Source organism: Pollicipes pollicipes, unplaced genomic scaffold (assembly GCF_011947565.3).
Source record: "Pollicipes pollicipes isolate AB1234 unplaced genomic scaffold, Ppol_2.1 Scaffold_3447;HRSCAF=4054_pilon_pilon_pilon, whole genome shotgun sequence".
NCBI classification, from domain to species: Eukaryota; Metazoa; Arthropoda; class Thecostraca; order Pollicipedomorpha; family Pollicipedidae; genus Pollicipes; species Pollicipes pollicipes.
In genome coordinates, this window is record NW_023596297.1 from 25,498,477 (window position 1) to 25,518,123 (window position 19,647).

General features: G+C 56.7%; 1 protein-coding gene across 1 annotated transcript in view; it reads left to right on the top strand.

The window, feature by feature from the left end:
- The window catches only part of LOC119092076 (protein Red), a 22,478-nt gene extending 3,992 nt beyond the window's left edge, over window positions 1–18,486 (top strand). Inside the window, exons 7-15 of the mRNA XM_037215042.1 lie at window positions 695–837; window positions 1,177–1,324; window positions 2,377–2,597; window positions 3,492–3,596; window positions 4,025–4,117; window positions 6,363–6,434; window positions 6,943–7,057; window positions 9,039–9,274; window positions 17,950–18,486. Coding sequence (XP_037070937.1) covers window positions 695–837; window positions 1,177–1,324; window positions 2,377–2,597; window positions 3,492–3,596; window positions 4,025–4,117; window positions 6,363–6,434; window positions 6,943–7,057; window positions 9,039–9,274; window positions 17,950–17,983 — 1,167 coding nt within the window. The 3' untranslated portion in view covers window positions 17,984–18,486. The remainder of the gene's footprint in view (window positions 1–694; window positions 838–1,176; window positions 1,325–2,376; window positions 2,598–3,491; window positions 3,597–4,024; window positions 4,118–6,362; window positions 6,435–6,942; window positions 7,058–9,038; window positions 9,275–17,949) is intronic.
- Window positions 18,487–19,647: the final 1,161 nt, after the last annotated feature.

Genomic DNA, 19,647 nt, shown 5'->3' on the forward strand with positions numbered 1-19,647 from the left:
CTGTGCTGAACCGCCTGACCTGTGCCGCCCTGAAACGCCTGACTTGTGCCGTCTGCCCCGGCCCGTCGCAAGCCTCACCTATCTGGTCCGGGAACCAGGCTGGGTCTCTCGTCCGGGGACCAGGCTGTGTACGGTCCGTGGACCAGGCTGCGTCTGTGGTCCGAGCCCGGGCCGAGTCTGTGGTCCGTGGACTAGGCTGGGTCTGTGGTCCGTGGACCAGGCTGGGTCTGTGGTCCGGGGACTAGGCTGGGCCTGTGGTCCGGGGACCAGGCTGGGTCGGTGGTCCAGGGACCAGGCTGTGTCTGTGGTCCGTGGACCAGGCTGGGTCTGTGGTCCGGGGACTAGGCTGGGCCGGTGGTCCGGGACCAGGCTGGGTCGGTGGTCCAGGACCAGGCTGGGTCTCTCGTCGGGGACCAGGCTGGGTCTGTGGTCCGAGGACTAGGCTGGGCCGGTGGTCCAGGACCAGGCTGGGTCTGTGGTCCGTGCACCAGGCTGGGTCTGTGGTCCATGCCTCTGGCTGGGTCTGTGGTCGGGATGGCGTTAGCAGTGCCGGTGGGGAGCAGACCACCATCGTCGGGCGTCGTGAGGTTCGTATTGAGATGTGCGGGGCGGCGCGCGGCTGGGACAACAACGTGGCAGACCTGACGGCCGGATGGAGAGAGGGCTGCGGTTGAGGTTCCGCGTCTGCGGCCAGGTGAGGTCCGAGATCCAGGCCATGGAGCTGGAGCACGAGGACGAGATGGAGCAGCTGGCCGACGGCGTCGACAACAAGAAGAAGGAAGAGGCCAAAGAGGAGGAGATCCTCTTCAAGACCAAGATGGGCAAGAACGTGCACAGGTCAGCCACTGTTCCTCTTTCTCTTTCGAGCTTATCAACTTCAATCGGCACCAGTATTTAAGGCTGCCGATACGTTGGTGGGGATTGTCATTTGCGGTGTTTGCTTGGCCATTTCTAACTATATTGGTGATGGCACCATTGTCAAAAATATCCAGCGCTGTTAAGAACACAAGCACATTTGGCGTGACTGATGTTGAAGGCCCGGACGTCGTGCGTGGCGGCACGTTGGGACGTCACTGGGAGTGCCTGGGTGGGTCTGGCTCGTCGCTGGCGATCGACCGTGTCCCTGTCCCGCTGCTGGGGCCCGGTCCCGTTCCGATCGCCGCCGCCCGGTCGCAGGGTACTGTTTCGGGACAAGCCGCCGCTGCGCAACGAGCTGTTCCTGCCGGGCCGCACCGCCTACCGGATCGACCTGGACGAGGAGTACGTCGACTTCGACATCCCGACCACGGTGGTGCGCAGCAAGGCCGACTGTCCGCAGGTGGAGGTGAGCTGACGCCCTCTGTGGTGTACACCCTATCGAGGAGGGGGGGGGGGGGGAGGGGGGACGCAGCAAGGCCGACTGTCCGCAGGTGGAGGTGAGCTGACACCCTCTAGTCTGCGCCCTATGGAGGGGGGGGGGGGGGGGGGGGGAGAGGGATGGAGACGCAGCAAAGCCGACTGTCCGCAGGTGGAGGTGAGCTGACACCCTCTGTAGTCTGCACCCGATCGGGGGATGGGGGGAGGGGACGCAGCAAGACCGACTGCCCGCAGATGGGCTGGCGCCGTGCCGGTACGGGCAGGGTTGCGTCGCCCCGCGGCGGCTGACCGCGGCCCTGTTCACCGCAGTCAGTCACGACGTACCCGGGACTGCCGCGGTGCTCTAAAATTGCTTTCTCCTCGGGTGAGCAGATGCTAAAAAAGAAATGAACTCTGCAGATAAGGCGCACGGAGGATGTTTTTTGTGGTCCATAACACAGAGCACATCCGTTATTGCACTTTTATTTTGCTTCGGCATGAGTACATTCAAATGTAGTGGAGTACATGCCGCTGAATTTTGAAAAGCAAATGCCATGCTGCTTGAGCTATTTGTGGAAGATGTAAAAAAGTTCCAAGGCAATGTGTGAATCTTTTTAATTTTCCCATTATTTTCATGAGTATTGCCGCGCTAGACAGCCCCTTTCCTCCACGCGATAAGGCCGTGGTAAACCAAGACATTGGTGATTTCACGTCGTACCTGACAACCCTGAGGGACGATATCGTAGCCTGGTTACTCGACATAGTGTACACTTGAAGTATTTGTAGAAATGCCCGTCTTGAAACAGTTCAAGCATGGATTTACGAATTTCCCACGCTCTCGTTAAGAGCTTTGCAAGACGACCCCCCAAAACCGAAAATTTGTACCAACAGTCCTGCGCGACACGTTAAACACTGTGGGGTTGTAAATGATCATTAAGTATGCTTAAACAACACAGCAAGTACCACTTGCTGTAGTTGCGTCGCTTTTGACTTTCGGCAATGCCCCCACCACATTAACGCCTCTCTTCTCGTCCTCTTCAGACAGCTACAACGCTGACCACCAACGACATCGTCATCAACAAGCTTACGCAGATCCTGTCGTACCTGCGTCAAGGCCGTACCGGCCGCCGCCTCAAGAAGAAAGACAAGCAGCGGGCCGCCGAGGAGAAGAAGATGGCCGGCGAGGACATCTACGGCGAGGTCGGCGAGTACGTCCCGGGCCCGGCTAACAAGGACCGCGCCCGCGACGGCGACAAGCCCAGGTGAGCCCGGCGGAACTGTCGGCGAGGTCGGCGAGTACGTCCCGGGCCCGGCTAACAAGGACCGCGCCCGCGACGGCGACAAATCCAGGTGAGCCCGGCGGAACTGTCGGCGAGGTCGGCAAGTACGTCCCGGTCCCGGCCAACAAGGACCGCGCCCGGGACGGCGACAAATCCAGGTGAGCCCGGCGGAACTGTCGGCGAGGTCGGCGAGTACGTCCCGGTCCCGGCTAACAAGGATCGCGCCCGGGACGGCGACAAGTCCAGGTGAGCCCGGCGGAACTGTCGGCGGGTCAGAGGGCAGGGCGGTACCAAGTCGGCGGGGTCAGAGGGCGGGACAGTGTCAAGTTCAGGTGAGTTCGGCAGGACTGTCGGCGAGGTCAGCAGGGGGGGGGGGGGGGGGGGCGACGAGGCCTTATGTCTTGAAGTCGAGGCCATCAGCTTTGAGCTCTTTTTACTCACATGTGTTTTGGGTCCCAACTGATTTATGGATAAGATGTTGAGGCTCTGCGTTGAGGGCTTATGTTGGCGACTGGTAACTGCTGAGTCTTTGATTCTTTGTCCGGTTACGAGGGCTTACCGGCGCGCTTGGGCGACGAGGTTGCGCCCGTGGCCCGCTTGGCCCCATCCCCTCCCCCAGCCCTGATCGCTATCCCTCCCCAGCCCTGACATTCATCCCTCCCCCAACGTACAGGAGGGGGGGGGGGGGACAGGGAGCGTCGACTGTCGCTTCCACTCACCTGATCGCCCTCCTTCCCCAACCGACAAGAGAGTGGACAGTGAGCATGGAATGTCGGTTCCTCCCTCGGGTGGCCGCCCTCCTACCTCAGCCGACAGGAGGGGACAGTGAGTATCGAGCATCGTTTCCTCCCACGGCTGACCGTCCTCCTTCTCCAGCCGACAGGAGGGGGAGCGGGAGCGCCGGCCGCGCTCCTACTTTGACCGGCCGGAGGAGGAGACCCGCCGCGACCGGGACAAGCGCCACGACCGCGAGCGTGAGAGGTGAGGCGCCGCACAGCCGCCACCAGGGCCCGGTTCTTTCCGGACTCTTCGAGTAAAAGGTGGCTTGGGCCAGCGTCGGCCGCGAGCTAATAAACAATGTAGCGCAGGCTGTTTCCACATGCTGATGCCGCTGAATTAATTACTTGGAGAGTGTTGACTGTTCTTTGCTGCAGGCGAATAACCACACATCGAAGGATGCTGAGGCTGGGATACACTGTCCTTGTTCATTCAAATCTGTTTTCAACCCGATTGTTTGGGAAAAGCACAAAGTGCTTGCAGTGTGCCAAATATCAGCACGGAATGTGCCCAGAGGTTGACGTCAGTCTGGTATATACGGCTCAGAGTGCACAGCGCTGGGGCATTCTGTGATGGGTGCACAGCTGTGGTGTGTCCACGGTGCGCTCCTGACCGTCCCTGACACACGGCAGGGGACGGGAGAAGGAACGCGACAGGGAGCGGGAGAAGGAGCAGGAGGAGCGCGACCGCGAGCAGGCCGAGCGGGACAAGCGCGACAAGGAGAGGTGAGCGGGCTGGGCTCGGCCGGGGCGGCAGCTGGCGGCCGGCGCTCCCCCGCGCGGCCTCCGCTGCGTCCGGCAGATGGCAGACGTCTGGTAGGCGGCGCTTGACTGCGCCGGACGCGTGAACAGGAGGCTGGGGACGACCAGGGTTGAGCTGATGACGGCAACGGCCCGCTGCCAGTGAGTCGCGGACAGACGAGGGCTGAGGCACTGGAGCTGAAAAACAGTAGTAACAATGTTTCTAGTGCTTTAACACAGAAAAACACCAGAAACAATGCTTGTAGTGTTTTTCTAATACACTAGTAACGCTATGCATCACTGCATATGCAAACCATTATGAATATATTAAAGTGGCCAGAATACAGAACACTGGCGCAGCACATATGAGGCGGGCCCTAGATGACGTCGGGGGTCGGACTTGGTGACGCCTGGAGCTAGTGTGCCTCAGCCATGCCGTCGGTGACCCGTGCATGCGCGGCTGTCAGGTCTGCAGGTCTCTGGCGCCGAGTTCGTTTTCACTGCGATGAATCCCTGACCGGCAGTGGTTCGCCACAGTCTGTCTTTCCGTGTGAGGCCGTGTTGTGTGCGCGGTGATGATGGCTGGTGGCAGCGCAGGCTGCGGCACTCCGCTGTCTGTTCTGGCCAGAATGTGAGAGATGAGTGCTTTGGGACGGCTCTCATCTTCCGCAGCGGGCATCAATATTGCAGGCGGGTTCACGCAGCCTATCTCTGCTCCTAAATTACATCCGATCGACAAAGCGCGGGCATGGGCCCGAGGTCGGTCGAGTGTCGAGAAATGGGGGATCAGTTGGTGGCAGTTTGCCACGATTGGCGTGGGTGTGAATGTAGGCGAGCCCGCTTTAACGGAATGAACTTTCGGAGCCTAAACACCGCAATGGTCATGACTGAGCACCGCTGACTTAACGTGGGGGCTCGAAGAGATTTGGCTCAGTCAGAAATCTCCCGGCTGTGATGCATTGTGTTACCCTTTATACTGCATTTGCGCGGAATATTTCGGCTTCGAGCCCATTAAGTGCCCCCCAGATTTGTTTGTTGTGTTTGGACGCTCGGCCGATCGGTGGCAGTTCTGGACTCGGTTTTGACCGTACAGCCTGTCCCGCTCTTAAACTGTATCAACCACCGCGGAGCGCGATGTTGGACATAGGGTTTTCTGGTCACGTGGTCTGGCGCATGGCGCGGTTTGTTTACGTGGCTGATGGTATCCACGTGCTTTGCGACTTGCGGTTGCTTCCCGGAGCACGATCTCATCACCTTTCGTTCCTCCGTGCCCCCCCCCCCCCCCCCGCTGCAGTCGCGCTCCACCGCGTCACCGCTCTGGTGCACGATGAGACATCTTCAGGCCGATGGCACCGGAGTAAGGGAGTGGCTCCTGGGGTGCCGGCCTTCTTGGGATGCATCCTGGCGGTAGATGACAATGTGAATGTCAAGCTGAACTGATGGGCTCTCAGTTTGGGTTGAGTATTTTGCGTGGGTATGCATCATTGTAACACTCTGAGCGTTGTGGTGTTGGTATTGTGCCAAGACACATTTCTTTAGTCTCGTCCATTTTGACCCGTTCCTCCAATTTCACTTTGGTTTAATCCATTATATGCGTGAGGATCTTCTAAAACGCGCGAATCTGCGTTCTGAGCCCAAACTTCCCCGAGGTAATTTGTTGTCACGAATGGAATAATTGTTCAGACTGTCGTCCCGTCTGATGTATGTACACAACGTGTGTACCAATTAATTCTCGGGCCGTCGCCAGGTGTGAGTTCTGAAAAAGCGGGATAATGCTTGGCTATCACGTACGCATATGTCACAATCCGAATTCTCCCCTCGGAGTTGCTGGAGTTCTAACCTGGGTCTTCTTGATTGTAAGCCCAGTGCTATATAAATTGAGCTGTTGGCAAAGCACTGGTATCGCAATCAAGAGGACCGTGGTTCGAATCCCGGCCATTCCAGGAAAATGATCATGGTTGTGGCACATACATGGCTGAAAGTCACGTATCATTCAGTCCTTCTCAGGACTCCATAACGCCTGACGACGGCCGTGGAGTCGAATGACCGAAATGTTGTGTACATGCTAACACAATAAACAAGGACGCTGGTCCAAATAATTGTTCCGTCCGTCCGTGATACTGCTGCCCCGTTTCAATCCTTCGACAAAACCGTAATGTATCGTGTTCATGTCGTGCCATTGCCGTGCGTTATGCCTTCTGGCTGTGAATGGCCCCTTGGCTTGCGACAGGTTCGAGCGGGAGAAGGGCCGCGAGTCGAACTGGCTGAGCGTGGACGCCGCCGCCGCTGCCAGCAAGCGCAGGTGAGCGTCACACTCCTCTCGGCCCGTCACAGCAGGCGAGCGGCGTCACGGCCGTCTGTGACCCGTTACGGCTGGGACATGGCCACAGCACGGTCAGCGGGCCGACCGAGGTCTCCCAATGCGCGTCGTCGTTCGCAGCGAAGCGTGCTGTAACGCGTAGGCCATGCGCTGTTTATGTTGGGAGGCACGGGGATAATGGCACCGGTCGACTGCGACAAGTAGGCAGCTAATGTGGCTGCGAACTGTGCGGTACGATCAGCTAATGCTCCGATCAGGTGTCGCGCGGCGATCGCAATGCTCTTACCAGCCGGTGTGCGGCACTCTGCCGTGATTGCACGTGGCCACCGCCGTCTCGCTCGGGGTCATGGGGCCCAGCTTTCAAGACGGCGCTGGCCGGGTGGCCGCCCGCCCGCCGGGGGCCGTGACCCGGCCTGGTGCGGACCGCCGGCCGATGGGGCCGGGCGGCCGGGCCCTGACGCCCCTCCCCCCCCCCCCCCCCATGCTGCAGTAAGGACATGGGCACGGCGCTGAACGGCTACGCCGAGTGCTACCCGGGCCTGGAGGAGATGGCCGACGCCATAGACGACTCGGACGACGAGGCCGACTACTCCAAGATGGACATGGTGAGCAGCGGCCGCTCGTCTGGCCAGGGCGGGTCGGTCGCCGGCCGGCGCGGTGCTCGTGGCGCGCGCGCTCCCCACGGCGGCGTCGAAATGGAGGCGCTTGAAAATGCCTTGAATGTTCTCACTTCCGGGCAGCAGCTATTCAGATGCAGGCTATCTGTCGGCGATTTGTTGCAGGCCTGTGTGTCTGAGCCTGTTTATTGGCCATGAACGAGAGTAGGTGGGGTTTGGTGCGCAGCTGGTTGTCTCCATGGCCTGTGTGGGCGCGGTCATACTGGCTTCGTCTCTCTGTGCGCTCGAAATAGCTTTAGTGATCTTATCCCTGGTTGAGATCGACTGCACATGGTCCCCTGATGACTGGGTTCTCTCACCTCTGTTTCTCAGTGGGCGGTCGTGTTGTGTCAGTCGGCATAGGGACAGCGTGGCTTTCGTGGTGGGATGGTCGTGTGACTGAAAGTGATCAAGTTTTGGTTTATGTTTGGTCAGTGCTAGGTTTGTCGGGACACTCAAGGGCGCTTCAAAAAGATAGTGCTAGTTCCAGTAGGCGGAGACAGCAGTTCTGGCGTTCGTCGCGTGTGCAAAGCAACATGCATAAATATCTACCGAGTTGATATTTTGACCGTTTTCACATGCAATCGCCTTGCACCAAAACCGCTGACTTCGAGCGCTTCATTCTCCTTGGTGTGAACTTGGTGTTAGCTGCAGGGAAAATTGTCCGATATTACCCGACACTAAATGTGATTTTGAGCGTCATATGGGCAGAAGTGGTGTCACTGCTGCCAGTACTGCACAGGGGAGGAACTTAATGTGTTACCTTCAAGAAACATGGTGGGGTCTCAGGGTAGATTTTTCATGCACCGAAATGGGTTTCCATGTGCCTGTCAATATGAGCCTGTGTGTATAAAAGTGAGGTGGGTCGGATTGTAAGCTACAGTGGCTGAAGTAACTCAATGAAGCCCTACGAAACCTCACGGTATTCAGGTTAGGTCAACTGGATCAATTTGACTGCCGCCCCCTAGTTTATCAATGAAAGATGCTGTAGGCGGTAACCTGCGTCGTGAGGTAGGATGAAAGCTTAGAGTGGTCCTCCATGTTAGCATGTGGTTCAGGTCAACAAGCAGCTTCATGTTCTGTATCAGCATGGTTGGCTCGACAGTGAAGGAAAACCCCGGATACTACACCTTGATCCGGGGCATCATGTCCTAACTGGTCGTCGCCTCCGCGCTTGCTCCAAGGGGGGGGGGGACATTAAATATCGTTCAGCGTCTGCAGCGGTATGTTTATCTTGCTCCGACGGGCTTTGGTTCAGATGATAACGCTCATGTGTGATAGGCTCAGCCAGCTTCGGGCGGCATCAACCGCTGCTTACCGCGGCACTGTCCAGCAAAAGGTTGAACGATGCGTTCAAGGCCTTTAAGGTCACGGAACACCATCTCGTCAACGGAAGATCGGCCGTGATGGGCGCGTCTGGTGTTCATGTGCCAACCAAGACGAGCCTAGCTGAGATATCCTAAGTGCTCGGAGCGAGAGCAATCAGCGAAACTTCGTTTGCTTAGCATAGCGGGCAGCATTCTAATGAAGGCACGCGCTGGCACCAGGTTGAAGCAGTGGAGGCTTTAGCACCTGAAACCGGCCTCCATACTTCCAAACGTTGTCGTTGTGCATGGTCCAACGTTCTCGTTCTATTTTTAATAGCTTTCGTGAGGATAACACACGTATAGTTAAGTGTGCTTTGCTAACTAAAAAATGTTGGCCCCCTTTGCGAAGCACTGTGCATGACACAAGCCTATTGGAAAACCTCACAGGAAGCTGTTTTGTATAAACACCGTGCGTGAGAATCTGTCCCGGTGTATTTACGTTGGAATGGCCGAACCGGCCTCGACATCCACACGGGATTGCAGTCGTCTTGTGTTGCGCCGGTGTGGAGTAAGCGTTTGTCGCACGGCAACGGAGGCGCTTGACGCGTCGGTGGCGTCGGCAGGGCAACAAGAAGGGCCCGATCGGGCGCTGGGACTTCGACACGCAGGAGGAGTACAGCAACTACATGAACCAGAAGGAGGCGCTACCCAAGGCGGCCTTCCAGTACGGCGTCAAGATGGCCGACGGCCGCAAGACGCGCCGCATCCCCAAGGAGAAGAACGAGAAGGCCGAGCTGGACCGCGAGTGGCAGAAAATATCGGCCATCATCGCCAAACGCAAGTCGGCCGGCGAGGACGGGTGAGTTTGGGTCGGGATGCCTTGGATGTGCCGCCTGCAGGCTCCGCTCTTCGGCGCGGTATCATGTGTGATTGTCTATGAACACATGTGATGCATAGGGTGATTTGAGGATACCAGACAGGTGCTGAATTCTCGCCTGATGTCGGTGCCATTGCGTCCACCAGCCCCGTAGAGCCGTGGGCGCAACAGCGCCGTGGCCGCAGAGTCTGCGACATGCCGGGCGCGCAGCTCTTAAACCGTTTTGTCCGAGTTTAGGGGTGGGGTGGGGAGGGGGGCTGCGTCGCCGGACCTTCCCACCCACGGCCGCTGTGATGACGTCACGCGGCCCGGCGGCCGGCCGGCACCTGGCCGGCACCGGCCCGGCTGCCGCCCTCGTGGAGATCCTGCGGGGACATCGCTCACAATCAGCCGAGAGCCGCGCCCGAGCTGGACGGCCGGCCGCCCGCCCATTAGGTCGGCGTTTGCAGTCGCTGGGCGTGCGCGGCGGCGCCGCCGGCTTGGTCGGCGCCGCCGCCCCACTTAGGGCACGGCGGCTGGACGCCCCCGGCCGGTCGGGCGGCGGGACGGAGGTGGATGCCCGGGGGCGTGACGGCCGCCCGACAGACCGGCCTGACTGTCACTGAGTATCAGTGCTGACTATCCTGGCCGCAGCAGCTGTGGGGCTGACTGGTGATGACTGACAGCGAGTGCGTTATCCAGAGCGGTGCGTTTGGAGGTCACCGGCCACCGCGCACAGACAACTAAGACTCACTGCATGACAATATGAATGCATAACTATATGTAAATATCTATACTTGTATGAACAACAATGTAGACATGCATTTATATTTGGGCATATATATATATATATATATATATATATATATAAAGACGGTCGTCTTTGTGATTAATGGCCGGCTTTAATTATCGTCTATGGGTGACCGGACGAGGAGCATTCAGGTTAGCGGCCCACAGCTGTCAGTGACCGAGCTAGGTCAGCTGACCACGGCTGGCTGTTATTGGCTGGGCCAGGTAACCAGTTGGAGATGCGACCGACGTATTAAAACACGATGAGGCAGAACAACTGGATAGCAATGGGGCTGACCCAACCTGAAAGGTTAACTGTAAGGGATAATTTAAAATTAGCGAAGTGGTAGTTGTAGACGAAATACGTTGCTACTGCCCCTTTTCAATAATTCATTTGGCACTTTGTCGCCTGGTAGTTTACCTCCATAACTCTCACGTGATCGTATAAATCGTACTCTATGATGACATAAAAAGTTGCTTGTTTCTTATGTGCCCGAAACGTTTCGTGGCCTGGTTACCGCCTGTGTCTTATCTCAGAACGCTGAGAACGCCGAGAGCCCTTTTGCAGACGCAGACACAAAGAGGAACAAACGCACACACAGACATAAACTTCACAATACATGTGCAGACTGCGTGTAACAAGAGTGTGCACCAAACTTCAAGGCCTTCGTGCTTTGCCTTGGCAGGCTTCGTAAATGTTTCCACGGAATAGTGTAAATGACTCATAAACGGATGGAGAATGCAGGTTATGACTCGGTGCATACGGTGATGTAAATGATGATGACACGGTGATGCTCTAGTTGATGTGTGAACGGAATAGTGTCGGCGACGAATAATCGGGCGGTAAATGCGGGTAATAACTTGGTGCACACGGTAATATAAAGTTCGCCACTGCCGTGGGCACAGTTTCGACGACAGTGTGCCGACAGTCCCAAATGTCCCGGCGATTCATTGCACAGCCGTACATTCAGCCAATACGTGATGGCCACACAGTTGGCAGCTGGTACGTTGGTCGACGTTTTGAAGCTGGATTCAGGCCTCCGTTGGCCCTGACTGCTGACATGTGTCGTGACGTGAAAAAAAAACCTTTTGGGAACGGGCAGGTCTATCTGCGCTGCCCGCGTGCGTGCCCCACGTGGCAGCTGTAATCCCACACATGAAACGATGTAATTCGCGATGCCCCTTGCACTTCCTTAACGAGACGTGCCGATTTGGCGTCGCTCCGGTCTGCGGTTGCCGGAATGTGGGCACAGTTCCGAACAGCTGTCCGCCCGCTTTGGCGCGGATCACGTGTTTAGGTCACCAATGTAAAACCAATTGGTTGGAAACACAGTTTGCAACACGAGCCACGCGCTGTACGCTGACCGCACCGCGCTCCTACAGCTTGTCAAAGGAATTCCGTGTGCATAAGCAAAGTATTAAGCAAGGTACGCCGTAAAGTATTGCCATGGGTCAGGCATCAAAACTTCCATGTCAAAAGCCAAACTGTCAAATATTCGCGTGTCAAAGCTTCGAGCGAGCCGCTGTTTGACCTGCACACGGACCAAGGGGCGAAAGACGAGAATGAAACAGGTAAGACAGGCAGACAGGCACGCCCACATCAGTTAGGTATATAGACCAAGTGACCGCCCACTTCGGCGGGCGACTGTTTCGAAAATATAGTACTTTTCGTCTTAAATTAGTAATGACAATATTGTTATTGTCTATATTTGGTGGCGCAACAGCCGTGTTTTTTTAGTTTCCGTTGTCCTTATTTCTCCATTTTCTCCCATCCATGTATCCTAATTGGACCTCATTCATGCCATTCTAGTATGATTTTTGCGTGACTGTTAGATTTTCCTATTTTGCCGCATTATTCTTTGAAAAATGCCGCCTTGTATCACCCGCTTGACGCCTCGTGGCGGTTTAATCCTTCGTTATCTTAGAGGGAATTGTCTGCATAATTTTCCTGCTTGGCACCATGAGGTGAATCGCTAACAGCTTCGACGGAAATAGGCCAGCGGGCGCTGGCCGTCCTTCCCATGCCCTTCATCTCTCATGCTCAAAGTAGGATGTCCCACGGATTATGACATGGACTTCACAGAGGCAGACTTACACACACGAAGGATGGCATGCTGATAACATGATACAAATTAAAAGCACCGAAAACAAACAATTTCTATCTTGATTGGTCCTGTGTGTAGCCACGTGGCCCGTAAAATCGCATACGTGACGCCTCGCAATTTCTCTATAATTTCCCTCTCAAGAAGCGATAATTTTGCGTTGCTTCGACCCGCAGTTTCTGAGATGTAGCCAGTGCTTGGAGCAGCTGCGCACCGGTTTTGGTACGCTTTGCGTTTTCAGGCCACTCATGCAAGTTGTAGCGGGCTAGAAACGCTCTTAGCGACACGAGCCATGCGCTGTCAGCTGACGGCATCGGCACGAAATTTGCCATAGTAGGCCATGCCGTGCGCACCTGCACCTTGTCAGAATTACAGCGTCGGGCGTCCCGCTGTTTGATTTGCACACGGGCTAAAAGGCAAAAGGCTGCAAACAGATCAGCAAACAGACTTGAGCTTCGTGGAAATTTCGAGTGTGTTTATAAGCATGTCCCAAGGGTGCCTTGATATCCTCGACTTTTTTCGTCCTCGTGTAGCGAAGGTCGGTTATTTTCCGCTCAAGGACTTATGGTGCTTGAAATTTGTCGGTCTTTTGGCTGGTAAAGCAAAATATTTAAATCGACGAAAAGAGGAATTTAGAGTGCCTCATGCTTTGGTGACTGGCCAAGCTGTTTGAAAGACACGTATATTTCGGGTGAATATTGGTTATGGTTGGATGTATTTTATGCAGTTTTTACAGTCCAGTCTCGCGTCTGGGGATAAAGCGCGTTGTATCCGGGGGTAGTTGCGAAAAGTGGCGTAGGTCGGTTCTCGGTTCATTATTAAGGTGCCTATGGTTCGGACAGTGTTCATATCAGTGAACGGTTGGTAGGTTATATTCGCTGACAACGTGTTGTTGTTTTCAGGACTTCATTTGCTCTAGCTGCTAAGGCGTGCCACTTGATGTATAGCAATCAAATCTGATCGAAGTTTGATTTATGACTTCGTTGTCTTTCCCAATAGCTCAGTTGCTTAGAACGCTTGCCTTCCGATCCGCCCACCCGTGGCCGGGTGGGTTCACGGCGCTTTAGGGGCTCTGCGCTCTTGACTGGGATAACCAGCGGCCGGTGGGAGCGGCCGCGCTCAAGGTCACGTGACGTCAGCGGGTGGGGCGGACCTTGCCGAGCACCGCGGCACGTTAAAGTTTAAAGTAACCCGCAACTGCTAGGCCGTGGCTATTTGCGTTTTGAAGTTGCTGCGAAAGCACGACGTTGAAAGTGGTGATAGCAAGTGATGGTCATTGACGGAGAGCGTACAGAAATAGCAGTCGTACCTGGGGAGTTATGGATATCGCATTGTAATACGTATGCTACGAGTCGACATCAGTTTTCACCTTACTGTATAAGGAATGTCTAACATCTATAGGTGGTAGTTCCACATTGATCTAATCACGTCGTAATCCGGCTTGAAATGCAGGGAAGACGCTGGACGTGCTCGGTTAGTATAGGCAAAATATCGCTCAGCGGTGTTTTGAGTTTGTAGTCTGTAGCATCGCACTGTAGCAATGCAGACCTATGAAGGTGAGGGAACTTAAGTATGGTAGGAAAGTTAAGAATATGGGGCTAGTAGTGGAAGTATGTACGAAGAACATCTTTCATCCTGAAAGAAAAGTGTTAGGATAGGGATAAGAAAGTTTTCCCCTCGTATTCAACAATGGAGGGAAACGTGCCCCCCTCTCCTAGGTGGCGCAGCTCTGGTTGTATTCATATTAATTTATTTCAAATCCATCCATGCATTGGTTATCACGAACCCAGTCAGGTGTTGGAGCACACTCAAAGTGACGTCATTGATAGCAGCACGATAAAAAGACACATTCAACAGCAAGCATCTCAAGATTACAGATTGTTCTGCTTTGGCATAGCTTTGGTGCCCGAATCTCATTGATTTGCTTGCCGCACAGCACGCAATGAGGCCGCGCGACCCGTGTCCCAGTGATGGCATCGAGCAAGTCATTCCACGCGCACGCGGCCGGATAAGGGAAGGTTTCTGCGGGGCTGAGAGGCGGCGTCTGTTACGCGGCACCTCGCCGGCGGTGGACGTCCTCGTTGCTGGCCGTGACACCTGAGAGGGAGACCTTTAAAGACGGGCGGACTGTCGTGGCCACCTAACGCAGCAAACACCTAGAGGCAGTTTCAATTAAAGGGAAGCCTTGAAGTGAATGCACGCTCGCTGGCCTGACTTGCTAAAACCTTAGAAAAACAGCCGTGCCACGTCGAGTGAAAACTATAGGGCTCGCTAGCGCTGTTCCGCGATTGTTTGTAATGAAAGTGGCGGTGATTTCCTGAAAGCGTTTGACACGGTCCGTATCTTAACGCTGTTGGCTTGCAGGTAGACCAGTAATTAAATGTAACTAACTTTAACGCGGCCAGTATATCGTCGAGTAACGTTGATGTCGTTTCGACTCAGTGCAAAGTATGAACGATAGACAAACAGCGAGTGTTCGCTTGAAATAAAAAACCACTTGTCCCTCACCAATGGCCCGCTTCATCCCAACAAAAGGAACCCCATTTCTAGCTGGCAGTAAGCCCATTGGCCGCAGGACCGAGCGAAGTTGCCATATCAAAGCCCACTCCCTGCTTGGTCGGCATTTCGCTCATAAGTAGCTGTGTGGTGCTAACAACGCTTCATGTCATTACGCAACAAAACGGTACGTGAATCAGCTAATTTTAGCCATGGCACTGTCGTTTTCAAAAAGGTAGTAGAGTTTGAACGTCTCTTATTGCCGGCCGTTCGCTCTCTGCACCACGATCTGTCTGAAAAGCTTTGATGTCCATCGTGAACTCCTCAGGAGGCTGGCACGCGAAGGTCATGGCGGTGAACATGGCGTCGCAGTATTGGTGGCTTAGCGTCACTGTGGGGTGAGCCGATGACCTCCTCACACAAACATCGAGACCTCTGCTCTGCATTTGATGGGAATGAAAATCTGCGTTGGGAGATGGCAGTTTTCCCATCGTGTCATGAAAAATTAAGTTTGAGATAAGTTTCGGTGGCACCGATTTTTTAAAATGTAGTCTGAGCTGCTATCCACTACTGAGAGACTGAGTTACTATCTATCGCCTAGTTCCTGGAGACCAAAGCCGTCTTTTCAAGCTCACTCTTTCCATGACGCCTCATGTTATAAGACGTCACCCATGAACGGGCGACAATAAGTGCCCTTTCTTGGACTTGTCTTGGACTTGTTTAGTTTGAAAGACGTTTCCACGTGTGCCTCTTCATTCCGCGGTGTTTGCAATCCATTTTGTATAGCCTGAGGAATAGGCTGACTGACTTTTCTTTCAAGTGATGTCATGTTTGATCGGTGAAAGAAGAATGGACGTTGTCATGTATTACGAGCTACTGTTCTACATGGCAAGTTTTCGGACTAAAAATGGCAGGTTTTCGGGGAATAAAATGGTAACGTGCGTTTATTTTAAGCGGCAACGTGCGTTCATTTTAAGCGGCAACGTGCGTTCATTTTAAGTGGCAACGTGCGTTCATTTTAAGCGGCAACGTCCGTTCATTTTAAGTGGCAACGTGCGTTCATTTTAAGTGGCAACGTGCGTTCATTTTAAGCGCTTGTCATGCCATTTTGTAGAAATTTAGGATCGCTCTCACTTGTGAGTCCGGTAACTTTGTTCACCAGAAATTGCTCCAAATTCTTAAGGCGTTCTATCCGTGCCGCTTCATCAGTCAGACGCTCGCTACTCTCCCGCCGCCGATGCCGTCCTAACCTCGTTCGTCCCGCAATGCATGAAGCGAGAGCGGTCGCTGTCTCGCTGCAGACCGCAGGGGCAGACGAGTGCGGCGTGGGACCGCGCTGCGAGCGGCGCGAGCCCGGCTGCGGTCCACAGGAGCCGCCCCCACCGTCCAGCCATCCGCGCGTCGTCGCGGCCGACCGCCCCATGCATCTCATACATCTGAGCGTGGTGTTTGTCCGCTGTCACATTCGTTATGTATGGACGTTGGCATGTATCGCCGCCGGCCCCGTGGGGCGTCGTTGCCCCGCCCGAGCTCGCGAGGGTGCCGCACCGCCCTGAGCCGCGCGGGGGCGCAGCCGTGCTATCCTCGCACGCACCCGCTGAACGGTCTGAGCCGCGCGGGGGTGCAGCCGTGCTGTCCTCACGTGCGCCCGCTGACCGCCCGGAGCCGCGCTGGGGCGCAGCCGTGTTATCCTCACGTGCGCCTGCAGACCGCCCTGAGCCGCGCGGGGGCGCAGCCGCGCTATCCTCGCGCGCGCCTGCAGACCGCCCTGAGCCGTGCGGAGGCGCAGCCGTGGTGTCCTCACATGCGCCTGCAGACCGCCCTGAGCCGTGCGGGGGCGCAGCCGCGCTATCCTCGCGCGCGCCCGCTGACCGCCCGGAGCCGCGCGGGGGCGAAGCCGTGTTATCCTCACGCGCGGTCGCTGAACGGTCTGATTCGCACGGGGGCGCGGCCGTGCTATCCTCGTGCTATCCTCGTGCGGCCGCTGGTCGGTCTGAGTCGCTTTCAGCGTCGCATGCCGGTGCGGGCGCCGGTGTCTCTCGAAACCGTTCTCCCGCCTACGTTAACGGCTGGCTCCCCAACCAGCTTCTCGCTGGCGTTCTTTCCTAATGTCGCACGCTCACCGTGCCGCGTTCGCTGCCGCCCGCTGGTTCCTGGCCACGTACAGCCCACATTCGCACCGCTTATCGTCTCGGCCGCTCACACCCCGCTCACCGCCACCGGTGACGGCGGTGCGTGCGTCCTGTGGAAAACGGCGCTGATTGCACAGTTCCGGTCTGATGTCTTCATGCCCCGCGCCGTAATGTCGGAGGGTCATTCGCCACGCGGCCGCCGAGGCCCCGAGCGTCGCTAGTGGCCGTATCCATTGCCTGGGACGAATCAACGAGCCATCGTAAACGGCGCTGCCAGCGGCCGACCGCGCCTCCTGTGTACAATTGCCATCGTGTCGGTGCGCCGATGCATTCGTTATGCACTGTCTGATGTCCGAACGCGATGGCGGCGGCGCGCAGCTGCGGCGCATTGTCGGCCGCCGCTGCGGCTCCCAGGGCGACGCGCGGCACGCCCGACGCTCCCAATTACGGCACGCCCGTGTCGATCACCGGTGGCGGCAGCCCACTCCCCTGTCCGGACGCCCGGGGGTCCCCGCCTGCGCCCAATCCCCTGTGTGGACGCCCGGGGGTCCTCGCCTGCGCCCACTCTTCTGTCTGGACGCCCGAGGGTCCTCGCCTGCGCCCACCTCCCTGTGTGGATGTCGGCGATCTCTGCGACCACCGCGCGATCGTCCAGTGGACGCCGGACCCGTTCGGCCTGCCCTTTCCCCCACCCCTACCTGTGTGCATGCCCGGCGAGCTCTCGTGGAAAGTGCGATTGACGCACGCCGCGTTTCGCGATGGCGTCGATGGAATGACGTCGGGTCGAATCTAGTCAAGGGTACGCCGTGTGCGGGCTCGCGCTCCTTAGTTTTCTCGTTAGCTCAAGCTGGTGTAGAGGCGCGATGATTGGAACCCGGAATGGACTCCGTGCCGACTTCACGCGCCAAAGCTGCCGGATCGGCGCCGATTGATTGATAACCGTGAGCTCATCGACCAGGCTGGTGAAAGGAACTGACGCGATGTATGTCATCCATTTCCATTGCGTGCGCGCCCCGAAGCAAGCTCTGTTGCCTTAATAGTGACTGTTGCTCGATGTGGAGGTTAGCGTTGTTCCGCTTTCAATGGCCGCCTTTTGTGTCATGTAGGGACGCTATTTGCCCCTGCAGTGCGCATGTATCACTGTCTTTTTTCGTTTCAGTGGAGACAAGGCCAAGCGGACAAAGACCCAGTGACTGACGCGGACCTGGTCCAAGCGGCAGAACGGACTTCATGGTCTCGGGACGCGGTACTTGTGAGTCGTGTCCGCCGTGCTGGCTGGGTCTGCCAGTCTGCCGATGTCACGGTCTGGTGTGCCAGTCTGGTGACGTCACGGTCTAGTCTGTCAGTCTGGTGACGTCACGGTCTGGTCGGGATGACATCCCCTCTCGGCCGGGCCCGCTTCGCACCTGGCGCGCTTACTGGGCGTAGCTCTCGGACGGGCGCGGCCCTGACCGCGGCCAAGCGAATGAAGTGTGTTGAAGTGTGCGAGCGCGCTGGTCCAGTGCAGGGGTGGCGCGGCTCGGGAACTCTCGTGCTGCTGAAGTGAATGGCTCCTTGTCTAATGCTGTACATACACCTGTTTAATGTGTGCGTGTGTATGTATTCGTATCGTCTGTTCAGATGACGAATGTGAGATCAGGTGTGATGACGTTCGGATCAAGAGTCGGTGCATGTAATAAAGTATGTGCCTCATTGTGGCCAGATTGAAACGAGTTTGTTGCCCACTCCGAGGATGAGCCATGGTCGGGTGGTGCATTTGGGGATCGTGTTCGGTGATCGATCGGTGATTGTGATCACCAACGCGCGTGATCCCGACAGGGACGGTCTAGAAAATGCAAAGACAGTGCTGCCAGGACTCACTCTCGTCATCTGACCTGATGATCAGCCGGGCACTGCCCGAACGTCACTATCACAGTCACAGCCGGGCACTGCCCGAGCGTCACTATCACAGTCACAGCCGGGCGCCGCCCGAGCGTCACTATCACAGTCACAGCCGCGCGTTGCCCGAGCGTCACTATCACAGTCACGGCCGGGCACCACCCGAGCGTCACAGTCACAGACGGACACTGCCCGAACGTCACAGTCACAGTCACAGCCGGGCGCCGCCCGAGCGTGGCAGTCACAGCCGCGCGTTGCCCGAGCGTCACAGTCACAGCCACGGCTGGGCACCACCCGAGCGTCACAGTCACAGACGGGCGCTGCCCGAGTGTCACAGTCACAGTCAGCCGCGCCGCCCGAGCGTCACGCAGGGGGTGCCGGTAGTGTAGTGGTTAACGCGTTTGCGTTAACCACTGCGCGTCTGGGAATCAAGAGATACGGGGTTCGATTCCCCGCGGTGCCCGCCCCTCCTGCCAGGGTGAGAGGCAGGCGATGTCATATAGCCTCAGTAGCAGAATGCGTCGTAAAGCCCCAGTGACCCCCCCCCCCCCCCCTTCTCCTCCCGAGCGTCACAGCCGGGCGCCGCCCGAGCATCATTGTCTCGCCGCTTGAGCCCAGTAGAATGAGCTCGGGCGCCGTGTTGGTGACGGCCTGGCGCCGGATCGGGGAGAGCCCCTGAGCGAGACCTCTGTGGGGGGAGGGGTAAGCCAACAGGCCCGTTACAGCTGAAGCGCGCTACTGTGCCATGGGTGCCGACACTTCACACGCTGCCGTTCACGACTGCATGGAACACGGGTGACGATGGCACCGATGGCATGAATGAGACAGTGGCTGCACTGGTGTGTATTCATCATGCACATTGAGATCAACATATGCGGTCGGTTGGCAGGGACGACCGCGTGGGTACAGTCTGGCGCAGCTGGGCAGAAAACGAAACCCATCTCTAGCCGTCGTCACTCAACGAGGGGCACACCAAATA